At 32.1% G+C, this 21599-nt stretch overlaps 4 protein-coding genes and 1 long non-coding RNA gene across 6 annotated transcripts; 2 read left to right on the forward strand and 3 right to left on the reverse strand.

Annotated features, from left to right (window-relative positions):
• Positions 1-678: 678 nt before the first annotated feature.
• LOC123712129 (RING finger and transmembrane domain-containing protein 2) lies at positions 679-5741 on the reverse strand. The gene is made up of 6 exons (XM_045665098.1): positions 5398-5741; positions 4963-5289; positions 4657-4811; positions 4198-4468; positions 3409-3624; positions 679-2936 (listed from the first exon to the last, which is right to left on the reverse strand). The coding sequence occupies exons 1-6, from the start codon at positions 5581-5583 to the stop codon at positions 2703-2705; spliced, it is 1389 nt and encodes a 462-aa protein (XP_045521054.1). The 5' UTR covers positions 5584-5741; the 3' UTR covers positions 679-2702.
• Positions 5742-6858: 1117 nt separating this feature from the next.
• On the forward strand, positions 6859-9632 carry LOC123711980. Its single transcript, XR_006754027.1, has 3 exons — positions 6859-7122; positions 7783-7983; positions 8129-9632. It is a non-coding gene; the product is annotated as an uncharacterized LOC123711980 (long non-coding RNA).
• A 565-nt stretch (positions 9633-10197) lies between these two features.
• On the reverse strand, positions 10198-13214 carry LOC123711963. The gene is made up of 3 exons (XM_045664843.1): positions 12982-13214; positions 12418-12700; positions 10198-11341 (listed from the first exon to the last, which is right to left on the reverse strand). Exons 1-3 carry the CDS (start codon positions 13138-13140, stop codon positions 10548-10550), a joined length of 1236 nt encoding a protein of 411 aa, XP_045520799.1. The 5' UTR covers positions 13141-13214; the 3' UTR covers positions 10198-10547.
• Positions 13215-17453: 4239 nt separating this feature from the next.
• On the forward strand, positions 17454-18708 carry LOC123712315 (ADP-ribosylation factor-like protein 6-interacting protein 4). Its single transcript, XM_045665337.1, has 3 exons — positions 17454-17842; positions 18010-18115; positions 18410-18708. The coding sequence occupies exons 1-3, from the start codon at positions 17572-17574 to the stop codon at positions 18543-18545; spliced, it is 513 nt and encodes a 170-aa protein (XP_045521293.1). The 5' UTR covers positions 17454-17571; the 3' UTR covers positions 18546-18708.
• Positions 18709-18779: 71 nt separating this feature from the next.
• Positions 18780-21364, reverse strand: LOC123712314 (thioredoxin domain-containing protein 5 homolog). 2 transcript variants are annotated; one of them, XM_045665335.1, is made up of 8 exons: positions 21068-21363; positions 20855-20991; positions 20559-20677; positions 20295-20432; positions 20067-20222; positions 19765-19958; positions 19446-19572; positions 18780-19281 (listed from the first exon to the last, which is right to left on the reverse strand). In XM_045665335.1, exons 1-8 carry the CDS (start codon positions 21223-21225, stop codon positions 18958-18960), a joined length of 1353 nt encoding a protein of 450 aa, XP_045521291.1. In that variant the 5' UTR covers positions 21226-21363; the 3' UTR covers positions 18780-18957. The 2 variants fall into 2 exon arrangements, with proteins under 2 accessions (XP_045521291.1, XP_045521292.1); XM_045665336.1 differs by lacking the exon at positions 20067-20222 and having other exon boundaries at positions 21068-21364.
• Between the last annotated feature and the right edge of the window lie 235 nt (positions 21365-21599).

Below are 21599 nucleotides of genomic sequence, written 5' to 3' on the forward strand. Positions count from 1 at the left end.
ACAATCTTTGTTTTTATTTTATTTTTTAATTACTTAAGATATCATGTAGAAAATGGTTGCAGCTCCTTACAAACACTGTATAAAACAAAAAAACTTAGCGATTAAAAAAGTGGCGGAGAGTTTATTGCCAGTTCTTCTCTTCCATTCCTCGCCAATGATTTGAGAACTGGCAGTAAATGTAAAATTAGAAGCATTTAATGTGCATTTCCTTTTTGACGTTCATAACTGTACATTGTTACCTAAATTAATAAATTTTGAACACTGTTACGTCATAATGTTAATACGTAACAATGTAAAGATGTAATTTACGAGGATAAGTGAAAAAGAATTACATTCATATTAGTTCGTATAACTGTCGGTTCTTTTTCCGCACAGACTCAAGCGTTGGAGATGATGGGAATGCATTGAAATGTCTGTTTAGACTAGAATAAACTAGAAAAACTGCCTTCGGGGTAGGCGAGGACCCTTACTTTGTACTTTGTACCCAGTGTGCCTCCGTCCCAACCATTAGGCAAGTGTCCAACCAACAACAGCCCAAGCCGGAATCCCTTGCGCTAGTCATAGGAATAACCCATTTACAGGCAGAGCCATTCACGCTAGGATTCAATTAATAAAACGGGAATAAAAAAATAAAAACAAAAAATACTTAAATATCACTTGTCTTTTTTATTATATCACATCTTTCTTAAAATAATCTAAAGTAATTAACACTTACTCTACAAATACAACGTATAATACATATATTTAGTGGAATTATAACATTTTATATATTTGGCATCTTAATTCGCAGGTGAATTAATGCTTCATAGTTTATAATGAGTTTATCTATCTTATATAGTACATATTATGGTTTAATAGGAGAAAATCGTTATCATTGCAAAGCTAAATAGCGACAGTGGTTATATTTAGGCATTGTCTTTTATATTATTACTATTATTTAAAAAATTACTTAGCTATAGAGCCAAAACTTCAATAATACATAACGAAATCAGAAATATTTACTGCGATCGAATTCTTTCGATCTTTACAAAACTTTTTGTTCTTTTTAAAACAGCGCTAGAATTTTTAAAAACGTGCTAAATTATCGCATAAAACATCTATCAGCGCCTCTGGTGTTAAGACAAAAACTACGATTGTTTCATACAAGTATTAGAAAGTGTTTGCCAAACTCATAACAGAGCTATTACAACCCAACATATTTACACATTAAACCCAATTAACCCATTTTAAACCCAAGATTCTAATTTATATGCACACTTGGGCGTAAAGATTATTTTTATGTTAATTTATCAAAAAAAATATAATTTAAATATTTACATATATACATTCTATACTACACAGTAAATTAGCTTGCAAACGACTACATAATATCAGAAAAATGCACGCGGTGCTACTAACCCACAATGGTTTAATCAGTACAATTGAAGAGATAAAATCATAAAAGTAATTAAGAATAAGACAGTAACAGAAATATATCTAAAAATGTTCAGCACAGATTTAGATGTACCTTGGACTGTTCAAGTTAGAAAATACCTTACATCCACTTACATTTAGTACATCTACTTACATATTATTATGTTTTTTTAAATTCTGCATAAACACAAGTCCACCTGATAACTATAAGTCGGCAAGTTACAATAATAAACATATTTTTAAAGATATACAATGTAAATAAAATTTGTAAAATAAAAAATATTATTGATATAAAAATATAATAAGGTACCTAACTAAAAGTTTATGTTAAATGTTAAGTTAATTTACCATTTCATCCGGTTTAAGGTTCCAAATATCAACATACACAAAAACTATCACAAATATTAAAACTGAAAAATATAAAATCTTTTTTTTTCGCGTCTTATACTCTCAATACGACTAGGTTTAATTTTTTTTATTACACCGGATAACGTTGCTAAAAAATCGTGATTAATAAACGGGCACTTAAACTTTGTAATATGGACCTCAGATAAAATAGAAACTTGTGAAATAAGTATAAGATTTTTTTGTATCTTATGTGAAAATTACGACTAGGGAATTGAACATTTTGCCATATAAATAACTTTGAATTTACGAATTGCTGACGCATTTAAAGCAAGTTTAAACGTAAGCTTAAACAATTTTCTATAATATAAATACAATTTTTGAAGTACATAAAATCTATGTCCATTCTGAAACGATTCGTTTCACAGGGAATCAAAAACTTTTTATACGCCATGCGTTAACTACTAAAATTGGTAATAATGTACTACATAATATTATTTACCATAATATAATAATATGCACACGGAATTGGTACATCTGATATCAGGGCCGGGTTCTATATAAATGTAATCACCAGCTGGAGAGTATCCTAAATAATGATGATAAAATACATTACATATAAGGAACTTTATCAAGCAAACCTTCATATAAGAGTAACTGTAGTCACATTAAGCCGTTTTGTTATTGAATATTACTTCATATAAGACTATTCTTATTCTTTATGAACTCAAAGTTCACCACATTAATAAATTATTACATGTAACAAACATGCGAGTAATGTCACTTGAACAGAACCAGGACTTTACATGTAGTACCTTCTAATTAAATAAATTTATTGATATCTATAAAGTAATTATTTCTATAAAGTATTTGTAGTAATTACCACTTTATTTTGTTATATAGAACCCGGTCCAACAACAAAACGAATGTTGCTGAAGATTTCTCTAATACAATTGAAGCTCATATGTGGTGGAGCCATCTCTCCAAGTAGGTTCATCGGCCACCTTGGCCCTGCAGAGTGGACAGGTATGTTCCCTATCCAACCAGGCAGCTATACAAAGCTCACAGAATATGTGACTGCAACCTAATCGCACAGGGGTGGTGTAGTCATCGTGACATATTGGACATGAGTCTCCTGCTGATATTAACTGCTCCACTGTTGGTTTCGTACCCAGGTTCTAAAATGTTAAAATAAATTTTGTTTCTGAACTAGCAGAGTTCATTGTTTCTACTTATAAAAAGCCTTTAAATACTTAATCTGTTTTGTCCTTTTCACCTTCATGTCACAATAAATATAAAACAAAGACAAGGCATTCTACGTCTACTCAAGGACTATAATATTATGAATAAGGCATCTTGAAAAATGCTAAATCCAATCAGGCATTAAATTACAATTAAAAAATACTACATATTACCAGATAGAACCACAATTGCAATTGGGATATACATTTTTGTTAAATAACAGGCAGGTCATTAACTACTTGCTGTACTCCTGTGCTCCTTGAGTATGCAATGCTCATAAGTTAGTGATTATATAATATGTTATAACAATACTTCTGACAGATGTAACATCTAATAATGAGTTAATGAATAGAACAAACAATTTCAAAATGTTTAAAATAGGACATTAGAATATAGGTTCCAACTCACCACGCTTTGCAGCAATGTCCACGTGGCATTCTTAAATAGCCTCAACCGGACAATTATCTCCACAACTTTAGCAAATACATATGCAGATGTAAGAAACATTCCTACCATCTTCTCTGAGCCTTCATAGGACTGCATTAAGAAGAATATCCATGGCTGAATAGTAATCAAGGCACGGTATAACTGAGATATTGCTTCAGTAAAAAGGTATACTTTACCCTGAAATTAATTAAAATATTTTAATTTTGTACACAATTGTAATTCTATGTCCACTAGACCAATTTTAAAATTTATAAGTCCTAGGCACATGTTTCAACCCTCTCCATGTTATGTGAAACTAAAAAGCATTTCTAGTCCAAACAGAGACACAATCACAACACTTCCTTGACCAATAAGAATCAGTCTAAACACGCTGTTGGTTCACTTTGCAGTTTATATTATCACCTTCAGTAATCTGGGAGTGAAAAGCAAAAAGGAAAGACGAAAGGATAGTACACAGGGTTCCATTGTGGTTGGTCAATAGCGTCTTTTCATTTATTTGCATCTTAAATGGCAAATTAAATGCAGTAACATTTGAGTGTATTGAAACTAGTATAGAAAAGTCTTATCCAATACATGACAGTTGTCCCTACCAAAAACATGCCAATTATGAAACATTTTCTTTTCAATTTTAATAATGTTTATGTTACATAAATGATTTCTTTAAATATGTGCCTCTTTGGGGTTCCCTTTCATACAAAAATTGGTAATTAATCACATAATACATTTAGTTGTGCAACTACCGTTACTCACCCGTTTCTGATAAGGCAGTATAAACGATGGCATCATTGTTACAACAATTTTTGTATTTACAGTAATAATCTTAACAATTAAGTCGGTGAGTACTACCAACCACATAAGTTCCCATACATCTATTGGTTCTACATATCCAGGGAACATAATAACATTTGGTAAGAGTCTTCCATGGCCAAAGAGAAAGTGGACTATTACTATACAGCTTGATGAGAAAAGTAATTCACTCAGCAGAGCTAAAAAGCTGCGATTCATTTGTTTACCATGTTCTCTGAAATTTTAATTAATAATTTAGTACTTATTAAAAGCTTTTGAATTATAAATATGGCAAATTATGCATAGGATTAAACTAGAACAATATGTTTTTACATTAATTATTTGAATAGAACTATTAAAACAAAGTTGCTTAATTACTTGAGCACTTAAGTAGAGTTAACTAACACTCAATTAAGTACCTACCTTCTAACAAGGCTATCACTATGACAGAACATGAAAAATAATAGTATAAATGTGAAAATAGCTTCTCTACTGTCATATAAATACTTTATAAAGAGAATGAAGTAAAATGGAGCATATCTTATTAAAAGATTTAGTGTTCCACGTACATCCACAACCTGAAATGATTTTCAACATTTAGATACAGTTTATAAATAATAATAAAAATTAATGGTCATTATAAACTTAACCTAAATCCTATAAACTATTTTTTATGGGATTTTAATATATTGTCATAGATATAACTATGTTTTAGAAATGATTATATACCTGCTGTGTACCATCATCACTTTGACTATCATCAGCATTATCATTTATATTATTGTTATTGGCTGGATTCACTGAAATATTGATATCCTCTGCTTGTTCAGATATGTTGGAATCATTAGAGTTACTAGTATTTAACCCATGACTTGTTTGTGCCCTTGCACTTGATGGTGGTGTTACTCTGTCAGTAACCATGTATGCTTGAGCAGAAGGTCCCAGATTTACATGGGCTATAGAGCTTTGGGGCCTTTGAGGACCTTCACCCAGTTGATGTGTATTTGGTGGATTCCGAGGTAGCCAGGTTGGTAATGATAGTCTAGCATTGTTACCCTAAAATTTAATATTTAAAACAAAATGTTATTTAATATACAAAGAACTTAAGAATGATAATTGAAATAAATAAGTTAAAACACTTTGCAATAGAATTTTGATAAATACCATTCGCGCATGTTCGACCAGCGGCCGTATCTCTCTGAACATAATATTCAGTCTATCTCCTAGACCCACATTATTCCTGTTTGGTGCCACAGGCCTAGAAACGGAGTCCATTCGGTTAAGTCGAGGCTGATTATCCTCAACATCCTCATCGCCCATATCCAGGTTTACTTGATTAGTTTGAGCCATTGTTTAGATTATTTGTTTAAACAACACACTTAAATTTTAACTTGGTAACACATTTCAATTGTCACTTTATTAATGATTTTAATTTATAACATAAAACTCGAAGGTCAAGTACATGTACAGTCAAGTACTAAATTGAAATTTGATTAATAATAGCATAATTCTGAAGTAAAGTGTTACCTACTATAACAGTATTTATGCTTTAATTTTATTATTTCAACCTCAAAACATTACCTAATAACATTTTACTGAATAAAATTTACGTCAAAGTCTATTGGTGCTTTTGAAAAATTTATTAAACCCTCTTAAGCGGAAACACTAATATAAAAATGTAGTTACAAAATAATTCTAAAATAAAGACTAATTGTATTTTGACAATTCCAGTAATAGTAATAAATAATCTGCGATGGATAAGAAGTATAGAGAGTAATCACGAGATCTATTGTTACAAATAAAATTCCCTAAACTTATCCCATTTTACTTTTTACCTCCTAAATTTGGGGGGAAATTTACGTTGGTAACCCCTATACGAAGCACAAACGCAAATCCTTACAAAACACAGAACTTGTGCAAAATAACAAAATCAATTGACATTTCAATTTGACAACGATTTACAGATAACGATTCCGGTGTTCTAAATGTACTAATTTATTTATTACATTATATACGTTTTTAGTAGTCTAAGGGAAATTAGTAATATAAAGTAATAAGATGTTTGTTGGTATCAAGATTACTATTCCGAACTATAATGACGTAACAGTTTAGTCAACAAAACAAAAAAGGCAATTTTCTGTGACCGGCAAATACAACGATGGTTGTCTACAAATGTCTACACTATTGAGGTTCAGGAAAAATAACAAACATTGAATTCTAAGACTTTTAATTCTGAAGTACAGTTAATTGAAAACTTTTTAGTAAATTCATATTTATTCATGTTACATAGCGTTGATGCCAGTGCTTATAACAAAACTTTTTAGACTTCTTATTCTTTAGGCTTTTTGTATTTTTTTATAGTATGGCAATAGTTTTAACTTTATGCCAGTTTCAAGTAAAAGGTTGGGAAACTACAAGCGAGAAAAAATAAACAAAGACATCAAATGGAAACAAAGGGATAAGCTAATTAAAAACAAAATATGTACATAAACATATTAAATCTTAATATTATTATTGATTATGAAAGAAGATAATACATTATAATAAGGGATTTTTGCTTTAGTTAAAGAAAAAATCTCGTATCTCGTTATAGTTCGGGGGGGGGGGGGGGGAGTCTCATACAACGTGATTTTTCTTTGCATGGTAGCGTCCTCTATAGACGATCTCCTAGATTCTACTGTGCTCAAGAGATGCCGCTTTAAAGAAAAATGTAATTACCATTTAAAACGTTCAAAAACTACAGATTAAATAATTAAAAATCAGTTAAATGAGGTATTTGAATGCCAACTCCCAAAGGCAAAAGTGTCAATACAAAAATTACAAACTCGTGGATTTTTGTGATTTAGGTCAAAATGTCTAAACGATGTGTGTTTGGTTGATCACTTAGTGGTAAGTGACGCATTTACTACTTACTTGTCTCCTGCAAGCAGTACTATACTGCTAGCATACTTTACGAAATATGATTGCATGCAGACATATGTACGACAGCCTTTAAGGCATGCCTACTATTCAGATTATTATAATTAATTGCTAGATCTATATGCCTCTCCAAGCCTCTCCTCTCCAATCCGCCACCTCATTTCGGTGGGCAAAAACTTCGGACTATTCTATGGATACTACCTGTATCACAAATCACATAATCGATTCCAGAAACAAAAATAATCTATATTTCCGGGACCTTTCCTTGCCTTAAAGGGCTTCATTTATAGGGCTATTATACAATAAATTAACTGACAAAGTAAAATACCTGAAAATAAATTATATAATCGTAAGGGAACTCGTAATAAAGCAATGCACCCCTGCCTATCCCGTAAGGGATTACAGGCATAAGTGCTTATGTTTATGAATGTATTGTTTAAATACATATCAATAGAACAGATTATTTAAATTACGAAATTGCGTGGTCTTATCCATCTCAGCAACAGCAGAAATTTAATTTTAATTATTTCAGTACACAAAGCCACTATAAAAGATATTATTTCATGATTTAATGTTACATCTTAAAACTTTATCAACATATTGACATGCATATTTTGTCTTATTTTTCAGATGCCAGCCTTCATTAATTTCCAAACCCTAAAAGATTCCGTCAGCAATTGAATTATTGGTTTAAACTCACTGGTGATTTTCGATTGACTAATGAAGAGATTTTCAAAAAGAAAAAAGTTTGTGATGTTCATTTCACAGACAGAGATCATAATCGTAATAACCAATTAAATGCTTTAGCCATTCCATTTCTTCATTTGAATGGTAAGTAATTGAAAAGAAACCAATACATTGTCATTAGCAATTGAATTTTCATTGTCTTACTTATTCCTCCAGGAAAAGGTTAACTATTGTGTGTTACTTAATGTCTTATAAAGATTTTAGTGGTAAATTGTTTAACTTTTTTCAGGCTCTCGTGGAAAACTTCCTTACCCTAGTGAAATGGTCAGTCAGGAAATGGAACCAATTGGACGTAGGCAATTAAAATAATTTGGTTTTTAAGGGACTTCAAAAAAAGAGATTTATAATTTGCCTGTATTTCTTTTTGTGTGTATGTTACTGGATTTCTCTATCAATCAGCAATAACAATTAATTTCATAGTTTCTGTATTGACATTGGTTCTTCTTTCTTAACTTCAGGTTGTTCTGAACATAATATTCTTAATCCTCTTACGGTTTTGTATAAGAAGTGGAGCGCTGCAAGGATTATATTGCACAAACTCACACATAACACTTTATTTTTATTAAAATAATTAATCGAGACATCTTTTACTTTTATTTTTTATATACATGTGTGTTTACTATGACATCATGGAACATTACGATCTAGCCTAACTTAAGACTAATAAGTAATTTAAGTCTAACCTAATTTACTAAAAAGGATTGTTATCAAAAGTAAGTGTCCAATGACGCTACTTATAGTCTCTATTAAAGGGATGTCATCATCAGCTGTGTGTGTGTCATCATCAAAAAGCACTCCAGCATTTAAAGTGTCAAATTTAAAGCTAAAAAAAGAAGGAAAAAAAATATTTGTGGTTGAATTGGTTGTACCATCAATAAAAAAAATCATTAAAACGATATGCAAGAGCTATGGAATTTTATTTTGCCAAAAATATTCGTTTTGATTTCATGCTTACGAGAACTTTCAACCAGGATCCAGTCAAAAATTGCTTCGGGAACATCAGGACCTTTGAGGCGAGGAATATTTCTCCTAATAGAGTCAATTTTGAAGGAGCATTCAAAACCTTGTTGCTTAGTAATTATAACACGCCCCAATTAGTGCAATCTAATTGTGAAGAAGATAAAAACGATTGCCTGCAAACCTTAGACTGTTTTTAAAGAAAATCAACTGATAGAAGCTGAGGTTCCCGAAGAAAGTAAAATTCCATTTAGGGAGGAATTCATACACAACGCCAGTGAAGGTCAATGTGATTTAGGACAGGGGGCATACGTTTGCGGCTGGGTTTATAATTTATCATTAAAAGTTGCAAAACATGCAATAAAGATGTGTTAGGGCATCAAAATGAAACAAACATACGATCAAAATAATATTTTAAAAATAAGAAGAGGTTAAATTATCCATCGCTCGAGTTGTTGTAGAGACCAATGTTTTAAGGAAATACAAAGTTTAAAAATTTAAAAAAAATGCTCCAAAGTGTGCTGGAAAAGGAACGTTAAAAAAGTACACTGACATATTTGTGTCATATCCCTTCAAAGGTGTAACACATAAAGAGCTCTCAAATTTTTTTTTGGAGAAATGACACTGAATGTCTTAATAAACAGTTGGTGCAAGTCAATCAACCAAAAAAATGTGTAAAATTGACCTACTCTGGTGATAATGAAATGAAATCATTCGCCCAAGAATATTTCAACAAACACAAAGATTTTAAGAAATAAATATTTAGTTTTTGTTAATGGTCTTTTATTTAATTAATTGTATCATGTAGGTAAATAAATATTTTGTCAGTTTATGGGTATTGAAGTAAAGCAGTTAAAAATATTGTAATACAACCAATATGAGTTACTCTACTCTCGAACTTCAATATTGATTAAACTAATAAGAGCTAGGTACAAGTACTACTATGGTCTAGATTATATAATATATTCCTATATAGTCTATTATATAGTATATTCCTATAGAGCCATTGTAGTACTTGTACCTAATTCTCTACCTTTTATAGTGCATAACTATGTGTTGGTACATACACACATACATATAATTAGTTTACGATATCGATAAGAGATGGCGTATGTTCACAATGACGTATAGATTAAGATATGAAATATAAAAAAGCTGTAAGATGGCTCTCTATTCCCAGTATATATTATTTCTCTATGTTATAGTTTAAAGAGCTTCACCACAGAAACGATTAATAATCTACAGATAAGAATTAATATTTTAATAATATACGGGAGTGATTTATAGTTCGTGCAATATCACTTCTAAATCATACTCTACAACTTCACTACATTATGAGGATTAATAAAGAAGAAAAGTTAGTAATATAGATACGTTTATTAAAATAAATTCAAAATAATAGCCGAAAAACTGATAGTACTTTTGAATAATATGAGCAATGTTCTTCGATAAATATTGCTTTAAATTAAATTGAATACGCAATAGCTCTCTTGTGGTAGTTTCAGTCTTGGTTTAGGCTTGGTATTGCTGTTTGGCAATAGATATTCATTACAAATGTCGTTGTCCCTTGACAAGTGTAGTTAAAGTACGCTTATAATTTTAACGCACACACAATTAATTATAACTATACCCAAATAAATACGTACATACTGAATATACATAAAAATTAAAGGCTATTGGCACTTAATCACTCATGATTCTGAGTCTGATTTTAAATCGAGAACTCCTTGAGCATACAGGTCTCTAACTGCTTCTAAAAGTCGCTGTTCAGCCCGAGGTTCTCCCAAAGCTACATCAACACTCCCAGCGCATAAAAGAAGAGCTCTCAACGCCGCACGGGGCCAGTCTTGTTTCAAACTTCTTCTCACAGTTACTCCAGCTGCTGAAGTTCCTAATCTAGCACACTCTGCCTCTAAACGGTCACCATAATCCTCAATCAATGTATCCCCGACCGACCTTCTCAACTCCGGCGTCAATGACGAAAGAAGCAACAGAGCTACATCATCCATCGGTCTACCTAGTGATACCATTTGCCAATCTAGTGCTACACATTCGCTTATACCATCTCTCTCTCGAAAGAGAAGATTTCCGCTCCAGAAATCTGCGTGAGCCAAAGGAGCTGGTTCTGCGGGCCTGAGTAAAGTACCGAGAAGAGAAGGAGCTCGAGCACTTAGAGCGGATACGGCGGCAGCTTCACCAACGCAGTCGGTTCGCCCGCGTAGGAATGCTTCAAGTTGCGGTAAGCCTCTTCGAACTAAACGAAGGTATCCAGCAGCGGCTCTTTCGCAAGGGAAGAGGAAGTCGAACCGCTGATCAAGCGGTCCTTCTCTATCGCGTAACGCTAGAGAGAGTGCATGTAATCTGGCCGCGGCGAATAAGGCTGCTCTTGCTCGGTCTACTGTCAAACCTTCGGCGAAATCAGCAGATTCGAAACCTTCCGCCGTCACGTCTTCCAACACAAGCTCGCTATCGCCACCAATTTCATCTGAAAATAGATAATCGTTTGGGATAAGACTGAACTTTACAAGAGAACTTCATGAAAATTATGTACCATATCATCACCTTTCCGCGCGAATGGTTGTATGAAAAGGAAAGGGATGGGAATAGTAAGGACTCCGTGTGTCAAACCAAATACCTAATGTAAAATATGTAAGCTGTAAAGTATACCAAAAATGTAGATATATGTAAAACTGCACTTGCACTGATCGCATTTCTCAAAACTATCGGTCATATTCTAGACACTTTAAAAGCTTGGTATGTTCGTATATCGAACTATCAACAGCTACGACAACACTTCGTCTGTCGAAGACCAGAAAAAATCGGAGCCGCCGCGTGCTGTTAGAAGTACAAATACTGTTTTGCTATTAAAGCCAAAATTCGTCGAAACCCCATTAGGAGTAAAACATCTTAACGCGAGAAATGAAGATTCCCGCTAGAACTCTGTCGCGTATTATAAACAAGACATGAAGCTTAGTGCCTACTGTCGATATACCTACATTAGCCTGGCTTGAAACCAACGTTTTGTACTTTATAAGAGCTGAATACTGGCTATCATCTAGCCGAGACCTCAACCCTTTAGAATTCAGTTTATGTTCAGTTTGAGAGGCCTGCTCTAAACTACACGGTGACAATGAGTCTCTTAAAAAAACTTTGGAGCAAGGAGTGGCGAAATTTCCTTTGGAAACAATGCGTAAATCCTTAGATTCGTGGCCGAACATATTAGAGGCCTCTATAAAAGCCAAATGTGGTTATTTTGAATATAATACTTTTTTAATGTTTTGTTGAGACGTTAACAAATATGTAGGTATATTTTTTATAATATTACATTACTTCATTTAAAAGCAATGCATTTTCATTTGTAACAGAACTTTTAGGTGGACTAGGTATATACCTATTTTATTACACATTAATGTATGCAACATATTACATTATAATAACAATTTATAAAAATTGCACAAGCTCTACGCGATTTATAAAGGAATTAACTGATTTCAATAATACATCGGCTCACAGCGAAAGTAGAAGCAATCTGACATAATAGTTTATTTGCAAGATTCTCACCTGGTAGTCTCGCCTTCACACATCGCGGTACTGGTAAACCCCCATCAGGGCCAATTGCCTCCTGAGCCAATTTATTTAACGCTGGAGCTAATTCAGTGTAAAAAAGTATCTCTCTGGTGTCAAATTGCGCTTCCGCTACAAAGAGGCGGCCGAATGGATCCCGTGGTGGAAGTTTCACGACTAGAGGTAGTGAATGTCTCTCTCCATCGCTTTCATAACGAATTGTTACAGCTAATACTCTGCTTAAAGCTCCAGCCACACCAGCTCTTGATTCTACACGAATCTAGAAAAATTAATAAAAGTCAAATATAAAATATGTACCTACTAATATATAGGGTACACTAAGGAATTTTTTTAAGTCTTTCGACTGTAAGTAAGCTATAAAATTAAATATTATAACGGAATATTTTTTTCTTAGAAAAGTTTCATATTAAGTTTTTTAGATGAAAGTACAATTATTTCATTTATTCCGGTGGTTATTTATTTACCAACAATTAAAAAACCTCGATAGAATGTTAAAGTGCCCAGATTTAATTGAAATAAAGATATAAATTAACCACCAACCTCTTGTGGTTCGACCACGCCCGAGTCAATAAGAAGCTCTCGCGCCCATTCTTCAGTCAAAGAGGCCTCTTCAGTCTCTGGACCAAGTTCACAATCAGAATCCTCGCTCCCACTACTTGGGGCCTCTGAGACCGCGGTGCTATCCGGGCCCGCTTGCATTGTATTTAACGAATCATTCTATTTATTAAACAGCTAAACCGTATTTTTCGGAGACGATTGAGCACGTCGGCTGCGCGCATGCGTGTTCCTCCCTCAATTATTCACCGGGACACCCGTCGCTCGATGCGACTTATTCATACTATAGAGATATGTGTCGCATACCTCTTGGCGACACTGCAAACCACACTATTACCTATTCATAGGTAAATACTGCCTTGCATTGCTTTGTTATGAGGCGAAAAAAACGTTAAGCAAAACTTTAACTTTAACTATTACATAGTTATGTAGTGAGACATTTTGATTGATTTTATTTATGATTTAGTAAAACTTGGTAGTGTAACTGTATAAAACAATAGCAAGTAAATCAAACTATATAAATATTTAAAAGGATTAAAGATATTTATGAGTATTGACGACAAATATGTAATTTTTTTATTATACTTAACTAAATATGAATATATTTTAGTAATTCTTTCTACAGCGTTGCGTTTTCTTTAATCTTATTATTTGTGCAATCAAGTGTAAATAACAAAACATACACAATATTATGATGATACTACATTTGTCATTCCTAATTGTATATTTTGCTAGTATGATTTACGTCTTTAAAAATTACCCTAACAAGTAGTGGTAGGTACGCTGAATTGCTGCATCACAAGAGCAATTTGCAACTGCCCCAGTTTTAGTGTCAATATATACATACCTTTAGGTGGAAGAGAACAAAGGGCGGCTTGTACCTATAAAAATGAATGCAGTATGCATCACTACAATAAGTAAGTGAATAGTATTAGAAAACTAAACGAGTAAAATTGTATACCTATTAATTTTTACCTTGCGTACATAACGTAAATATTACTAGCTACAATCAATAAGTATTACTAGCTACTTGTTGTCACTGGTCGTACTTGAATTCGTGTATGCGGTGATGTTAGTTATTTCGACTATATATTTGCGTGTTGTTCCCACGAGAATGTAAGTGTGTGCTCCAATTTCACCATGCCTCCTGCTGATAGAAGATATTTGACAATCTGAGACAAATATTTGTTTTTAATTTATTTTGTTATTACTTAAGATGTCATGTGGAACATGATGTAAGCATGTTCCACATGACATGCAGCATGCAGGAGGTTGCAGCTCCTTACAAACGTAGTGTAAAACAAAAAAAAACGTTCAACGCCCTTTTTGAGAACTGGTAGTAAGTGTAAAATGTATGTCTCTTTTTTGATGTTCATAAGTGTACATCGTGTTACCTATATGAATAAATTATTTTTGCCTTTGACTTTAATTATTAAAAACTAACAAGTCTCCTCTAACGTCCATTTCGTTCCTTTCGAAGATGGGCCAAATAAGGTAAAGAAAGGAAGAGGTCAAGGAAATATGATGATATCCTCATTGATTTTTGATTGATTGAGTCATTTCGCGTTAAACCAATTGTAAATAGTGGCACGAGATGCGGCTTCATTAAGAAATGCTAATCGCAACCTATTATAGCTTTGTTGTTGAATAAGCCCACAACGAGTCATAATAAATCATTGACCGAAAATTTTCTCGCGTTAGGTTCATTTTCACGTGTAACAAGAGTTTTAAATTTGCCGCCAATTCACATAAATAAATGAAAAATAAATGCAATATACTATTATTAGGTTACCAAAGAGTTCTAAAATTTAAATTCAAAATAAGTTCTAAACAATTTCATTGTTACCCACGTATGACTATTTAATCGGCCCGATGCACCTCATGTGCACGATAAATAATCTATATTATAGACTTATTACTATTTCAGAATTTGACCGGTCCGATGTGAGGTATCCGATCAAAGCTGTTGGTATCTGTTGTCCGCTTCCTTTTATATTGGTGTTGCGTCAGAGGGGTACAGGTTTTGGTTATGCGGAGCAAAGAGAGTACAATGGATATGTAACAAGCGTCATAGTAACTTTCTTTTGTAGTGTTTGTTATGATGACAATTGTTTAGGTTTTGCTGTAGACTCAATTGTTGAAAGTCCGTACTTGTTTTATTTGCACATGCATTTCATCACTCGAATATCTTGTAAAGTATTGATATCATTTTTCTGAAAGCTTTTGACGTTTCAGAGTAAACCACAAATATTCCTGGAATTGCTTTAGGTGCAAATTTGTGACCATTAGGTGACCATTCAAAACAAAAGTCTTACCATCAATGTAGAGATGAATTACACAGGGCTTTTTTTTAATATTATGGCAATAGTTTTGACTTTATGCCGTTTCAAGTAAAGCACGCTGGGCTTTCCACCAACCCATCGTTTGAATTGTAATTGATTTTGAATGGCATTGTTTATGTTTCTATTTGCCAAATAATTTCGCCCCAAATTTTCAATTGTGCATTTGCATCTATCATCTATGCTCTTGCATTTTCTACTAGGGTACGGTTTTTACGTTCAGCAACTCCGTTTTTGGTGTGGAGTATAAGGTGCGGTAAGACTTCTTTGAATACCACACTGTTTTAAGTATGTGAGAAACTGATTATTAACAATTTCAGTGCTGTTATCAAATTGTAAAAACTTAATTTTGTTACCTGTGTGTATGCATACTTCATTCAATTCTTTCTATTTAAGCCAATTAAGTTTTCATGTCTACGTGCCCATTTAAGATCTTTTACGTTCATTTGACCCAGTTTTTTATGCCAGCCATTAATACTTGATAAAATCGTTGATTTCTTAGGAGGAGAACTTGTGACCTTATCATCAATGACTAACTAGTCCTTTCATGTTAATCTGGTTTCACATAGTAAAGGCAATCTTTTTGTTTATATGCCGTTAGAGTTATACTATTTTTAGGGTTCTTTACAATTGCTTTATTGTTAATAAATGGCACAGAGCAACCAGCATCTGCTGCATCTTACTTACGGACAGTAAGTTGGTGCAATGGTTCGGTACGGATAAGGCGTCTTGTAAGCGTATTATTGCCTTACTGTTGCCGTTTTTAGATATAAAGGAAACTATTCCTTTAACTTTTATCTCTACAGTGTACTAGTCCATCGCATAGTAAAGTTTTCTGAATGTACTATATATTGTTTTTAAAAGGTCTCGTTAATAAGTCATATGAAACGTGCAATCACTTTCTAAAACCCATATGTTGTTTTATATGTATATCTAATTATTTGAAAAAAGGCACTGCATTATGTAATTATGTTTATGAGAAGAATCAAATTCCTCAGCATGTTTACCTTTATTTTTCTTCCAGCAGTGTGTACAAATTGTATGGTATTTATGTTTAAAGATTATTACCTTATGGTTTAGAAACTATACTCGATGCATAAAAAGCATTGAACTTGGCTACATAAGAAAATAATAATAATACTAATTATACTGAAATAATTTGATACCACATGGATCACGGTTTGTTCCCACTTTACATTAAAACAGTCGTGGATGTTGACGATCGCCCCAGAGTCTGGAAATACAGCCGATAGATAAAGTCGCGTTACCTCTTTGTACTGGAGCAATTCATATCCAAGCACTAGGATCGTGTAAATATTCATTTATATTATAATAGGCCTTAGCAAGCAGTTTTACTTAAATATACGATTTAAATTTATTTATTGACAACACTTTTATCTCACTAGGGATTTTGTTGAAAAAAACCTATATAATTGACTTCGAAAGAATTACTCGTTTTACGCAGCCTTGTCGTTGGTGTGCTAATTTTGTCTTTATTGCGAGTGCTATAATTATGGAAGCTACTATTCTTTTTAAAGGTAAATCTATATTTTCCCGCACATAGATATATTATATATTTATGATATATTTATATAGACGAGGAATGAGAAGGGACCAAATATGGAACCTTGCGGTACACCCATAGTAACAGACGATCACTGTGAAATAGCTCCATTTACATTTTGAATTCAATTATATATATTATATTATGTATATATTCTTAACACACTGCTACAATGTCAAGTTTTTATACGTCGCTATGAGAGGTAGATCAGGGGGCTTAGACAAGATGGCTTAACTGTAGTGGATGTCGAAAGTCGAAAACCAAATTTGAACTGGTTTGTAAACCAATTGTATGAAAGTTGATCGACATGAATTGTCACTATAATACAATTTAAGTTTTTTTTAAGGGAAATTTAAGGTTTTGCTAAGGCTGTTTAAATTGTTTTATTTATATATGAGTTGACATAAATTTTTACTATTTTACAAAATACAATATTTTTATCATCTCTTATAACAAGTACAGTTACTGGGGCAACTTCTTGTATGCCAGTATATATACGTATTTCACAGTATGATAATTCAACATTTTCCTATTTGCATTTTGTAAGTTGTCAAAACTAAAACAAACTTAAAATGTCAAACTGTCTAAATGCTATAACTTGCAAATGCATGTAAATAAACGTATTTTTTGTAATTCGTAATTGTAATCCAAAACGTACAACTTATAATAAAAATGGGAAAAGGGAAATCGAAATCTAAAAAGAAACGGAGATCTTCTGATGACAGTTCTGGTAGTGAAAGTACATCTGGCAGCTCGGATTCAAGTCAGGAAAAGAAGAAACTTCGGAAGCTCAAAAAGAAATTAAAGAGAGAAAAAAAGAAAACCGAAAAGGCTTTAAAAAAGAAGTTGAAGGAAGAGATAAAAAAGTTAAAAAAAACACGTCGGAGCTCTAGTCGAAGTATTGATGGCGGTAAAGATGAAGTTTCCAGCGATATTCCTATTGGTAATAATTTTAGCAGTCCCTACTAACTCAAACAAATGTTGTTTTTGAATGACAGCCGAAACTATCATTAATTTGTCACCACACAGGAGAACGATATGCGTTATTTTTAGCCAAAATATAATTTTAGCCTTGAAGTATTTTCAATAATTTACATACACCTTTTTTAGAATTAATGGAGAAATCTAAGGCAATGGCACCAATGACAAAGGAAGAATGGGAGAAGAAACAAAGTGTTGTAAGAAGAGTGCTAGATGAAGAAACTGGACGTTACAGGTTATTCTATCTTTCTTATTTGAATTTCATTCTATTATGATACTACTACAATCTATCCAAGTTCTTACCCTGTTGTAGTTCTTTTTTTCTAGATTTAGAAGACTGATGATAATGCTTTAATTCTGATTACCTATTAAATACTCTCACAGCAACTTTATAATTTGTAAGCTTCTACAGCTATATAGTTATAATAATTTCTTAGACAGATAATTCACACTTGTGTATAAATAATTGCATTCTAAATATAAAATCATGTAATAATGTTGTTATCTCTCAGTTCTGTCTTGCTTTCAGATTAATAAAAGGAGATGGAGAGGTATTAGAAGAAATTGTATCAAGAGATCGGCATAAACAGATAAATCGGGAAGCTACTGGTGCTGATGGAAATTTCTTTCTGAAGCAAACAGTTGATAAACAGCTCTTTAAATAGTCTACATACTGTAGAATAGGTATCATCATGCCTTTTAATACAATTGAATGCTATAAATTGTTAAGGAATAAAAATACCCATGTTTTTAAAAGTTAAGGCTACAAATTCTAGATAGGTTTTTGTTGCACAAAACATCTATTAAAGAATTGAATTTAGAACCCGTTTTTCTTGTTTCATTTTATTTTGAGTTTTTTAATAATAAATGGATTTATTTCAAAATGAAACTTGGTAAACTGTAGTCTAGTATGAAACGCCTTCTTTTTAATTGAATCTCCCTAAACCTTATTTTGTTTTTGTCTGTTATCAAGCACAGTCTAAATACTGTATCAATTTATTTTTTTAGGTTATTTAAATACTGAAATACTAACATGGTTAATAAATATGATTTTATTTTCTGCTTATATTAATGTGCTTATAGTTCATCTTTGGTATTTTTATCTTTTACTATAATTTTATCTTCATCAGTCAATTCATTTTGTATGATAATTTCATCTGAACCACTTATATCATTCTCAGAAGTCCTATCTTTTATATCTGGTTTGGTTTTGTCAGTGACATCTTTTTTCAATGGTCCAGCTTCACTTTGCAAGTTTTTTTCATCTTCTTTGACATCTAAAGATTTATCATCTAAATGTTCATTTACAAGTGTTACAAGGCTTTCAAATGGTTGTCCACCATTTTCCAAACTCACAATTTCTTTATTTTTGTACAATATAAGTGTTGGTAATCCATTTATCTAAAAATTGTGATGATTAAATAATAATATGAATGTTACTGTATTAATATCTATGCCATATTGTATATAAGATATTAAGATTAATCAAGTAATGAATGAAAGAGTGCCCTGTCACTCATGTCACAGGACATTTTGCCAGTAGTGCCAATTGAACTGCAACTCACCTTTTCCATTTCACAAACTGTTTTTGATCTGACACAGTCTACATCTGCAATCAGTACTCTAGATTCATTTTGAAATTTCTCTCCTAATTTCAACCAAAGGGGATTTAACTGCATACAATGTGCACACCTAAAAAACAAGTTATATATGTATTGTGAACATGTCAGCTACATAAATAGAAATATCATCTAAGATGGTTATATAAATTTAACAATTAATATTAATTGTCGCTACACTATATAGATCTATCTTAAGGCATTTTTAAAACTGATTTATAAATAATATATAATAAAATAAAGATATTATAGGATCTGAACTTACCAAGGTGCAAAATAATTTACAAACACCAGATCCTTCTGCAGAAATGTTTCAAATGTTTCCTCAGTAATTCTAGCTACAGGCAACACTTTCTTTTTCTTCATAAATTTCTCAGGATCATGATTCTCAGCTAACAACATTTTTTGAACATACTCTTTAAGTTCATCTAAAGTGTACATTTCTACTGCTACCCCCATCTGCAAAATAATAGAATAATACTTGTGAATTATTCAACAACAACAACTAATTATTTTACGACTTTTTTCAATTATTTTATAGTTTCATACACTCCTTATTAAACTTACAATTCTTCCATTCACTATCCACAATAAGTAAGGATATTGCTTAATATCAAAATTTTTGCATGTCATTTCACTTAACATACAATTAACCTGGCCAATTTGAATGTATTCATTCTGTGCATATTGCACAGCTAATTCAGCCCAAATAGGTGCCAATTTCTGAAAGAAAATATTATTGAACTAACATTAGCAGTTTTAATAAGATTTTTTTGTTAAGTTAACTCTACTAACCTGTGAGGCCCCACACCAAGGTGCATAAAACATAATAAAGTGCTGTCCACTTGATATAAATTTCTCTATGTTATGATCATTTAAGTGTGCCATTCCACTATATACTTTCACTTCTTTATCTGGCTTTTCTTGTTTGATCTAGAAATAATAAAATAATTCATTTTAAAATCTTAGAATTCAAATTTAGCTACACAGATTTCATAATGAAAATGAAAATGACAATAAGTGCCTTTATTAGACATGTACAGTATAAATACAATTTACCTCTTCTTTCATTGTGAATACTTCACTTAAAAATAAAGTTAAGGAAGGGAGGTCTCTAGTCCCCTTGTATTCAATTGGAGTAAATGAGTTCTTGTGGAAGTACAGCAATGTGGGATATCCTTAAAGATACAAAACATTTATATAAGTATGTTGAATATGCTTAAAGAATGATACAGTTATGTTTGTAAGTATTTTATTTATCTGTAATAATATAGTTAACTTGTGTAGGTGTTATTGGATTAAATTGTATAAATCTAGTAAAGCTGCATAATTAGGGTCACAACTAGATTACAAACCTGTAATATCATTATCATGACATAGCTTGTGATATTTTGTACAATCCACTTGAGCGATAGCGAATTGTGAGTCTTTTGTGTTGATTAACTCTCCTAATTCGATCCAAATAGGCTCAAATTCTGTACAATGTCGGCACCTGCAAAAAACTAAAAAGTATTAGAGAAACATATATTTTCAAGTAAATATAATAAGAGTGCAGTATCTTTAATTACCAAGGCGCGTAAAACATTATGAAATTTCCATCTAACTCCTTTATTTGTAATTTAAAAACGTCTGCATCGTATTCATAAGTAGAACCTGCTACAGGAGCGACATTTTCAATGAGGCTAATGAAAAAGAATGAAACTAATAACAATGTCCAGGAACCCATTATTAAATGGTATTTGTAAAATTACACGTAAATTATAATAAATTTCTTATCTTAGTTATTAAGTAAATAGGAGTTTAAAATTTCTGCTGCGGGTTTGCTGCTGTTTTGATTCAGATTTCTGACTCTCACAGATTATGATATTAACACACAGATTAGAAAAACCGAGAAAGAGTATAGATAAACTATTGAGTGTCGACTGTTTACAATGTAAGTTCGAGAATATTAAGTTATTAAATGTAACTTATAATAATCTTTAGTCTAGTTCTCTTTCTTTAGTAGCCTTTTAATACTGTTTACCCAGCAACCCTATATTATAGATACAAGCTGAAATATGAACACTTTTTTCAAGAAACAATATTCAAAAATAAATAAAT

Source organism: Pieris brassicae, chromosome 7, assembly GCF_905147105.1.
Source record: "Pieris brassicae chromosome 7, ilPieBrab1.1, whole genome shotgun sequence".
Taxonomy (NCBI): Eukaryota; Metazoa; Arthropoda; class Insecta; order Lepidoptera; family Pieridae; genus Pieris; species Pieris brassicae.

What these genes read in the sequence shown, in the direction of transcription:
- LOC123712314 (XM_045665335.1), bottom strand. Translation starts at nt 21,225, where the DNA reads ATGGGTTCCTGGACATTGTTATTAGTTTCATTCTTTTTCATTAGCCTC. An exon ending in ATAATGTTTTACGCGCCTTG is followed by an intron (nt 20,992 to 21,067) that starts GTAATTAAAGAT and finishes AGTTTTTTGCAG; the next exon opens with GTGCCGACATTGTACAGAAT. An exon ending in TATTCACAATGAAAGAAGAG is followed by an intron (nt 20,433 to 20,558) that starts GTAAATTGTATT and finishes TATTATTTCTAG; the next exon opens with ATCAAACAAGAAAAGCCAGA.
- LOC123712315 (XM_045665337.1), top strand. Translation starts at nt 17,572, where the DNA reads ATGGGAAAAGGGAAATCGAAATCTAAAAAGAAACGGAGATCTTCTGAT. An exon ending in TTCCAGCGATATTCCTATTG is followed by an intron (nt 17,843 to 18,009) that starts GTAATAATTTTA and finishes CACCTTTTTTAG; the next exon opens with AATTAATGGAGAAATCTAAG. An exon ending in GAAGAAACTGGACGTTACAG is followed by an intron (nt 18,116 to 18,409) that starts GTTATTCTATCT and finishes TCTTGCTTTCAG; the next exon opens with ATTAATAAAAGGAGATGGAG.
- LOC123712129 (XM_045665098.1), bottom strand. Translation starts at nt 5,583, where the DNA reads ATGGCTCAAACTAATCAAGTAAACCTGGATATGGGCGATGAGGATGTT. An exon ending in GTGATGATGGTACACAGCAG is followed by an intron (nt 4,812 to 4,962) that starts GTATATAATCAT and finishes AAATCATTTCAG; the next exon opens with GTTGTGGATGTACGTGGAAC. An exon ending in TACTGCCTTATCAGAAACGG is followed by an intron (nt 3,625 to 4,197) that starts GTGAGTAACGGT and finishes AATTAATTTCAG; the next exon opens with GGTAAAGTATACCTTTTTAC.
- LOC123711963 (XM_045664843.1), bottom strand. Translation starts at nt 13,140, where the DNA reads ATGCAAGCGGGCCCGGATAGCACCGCGGTCTCAGAGGCCCCAAGTAGT. An exon ending in GCGTGGTCGAACCACAAGAG is followed by an intron (nt 12,701 to 12,981) that starts GTTGGTGGTTAA and finishes TAATTTTTCTAG; the next exon opens with ATTCGTGTAGAATCAAGAGC. An exon ending in TGTGAAGGCGAGACTACCAG is followed by an intron (nt 11,342 to 12,417) that starts GTGAGAATCTTG and finishes ATCTATTTTCAG; the next exon opens with ATGAAATTGGTGGCGATAGC.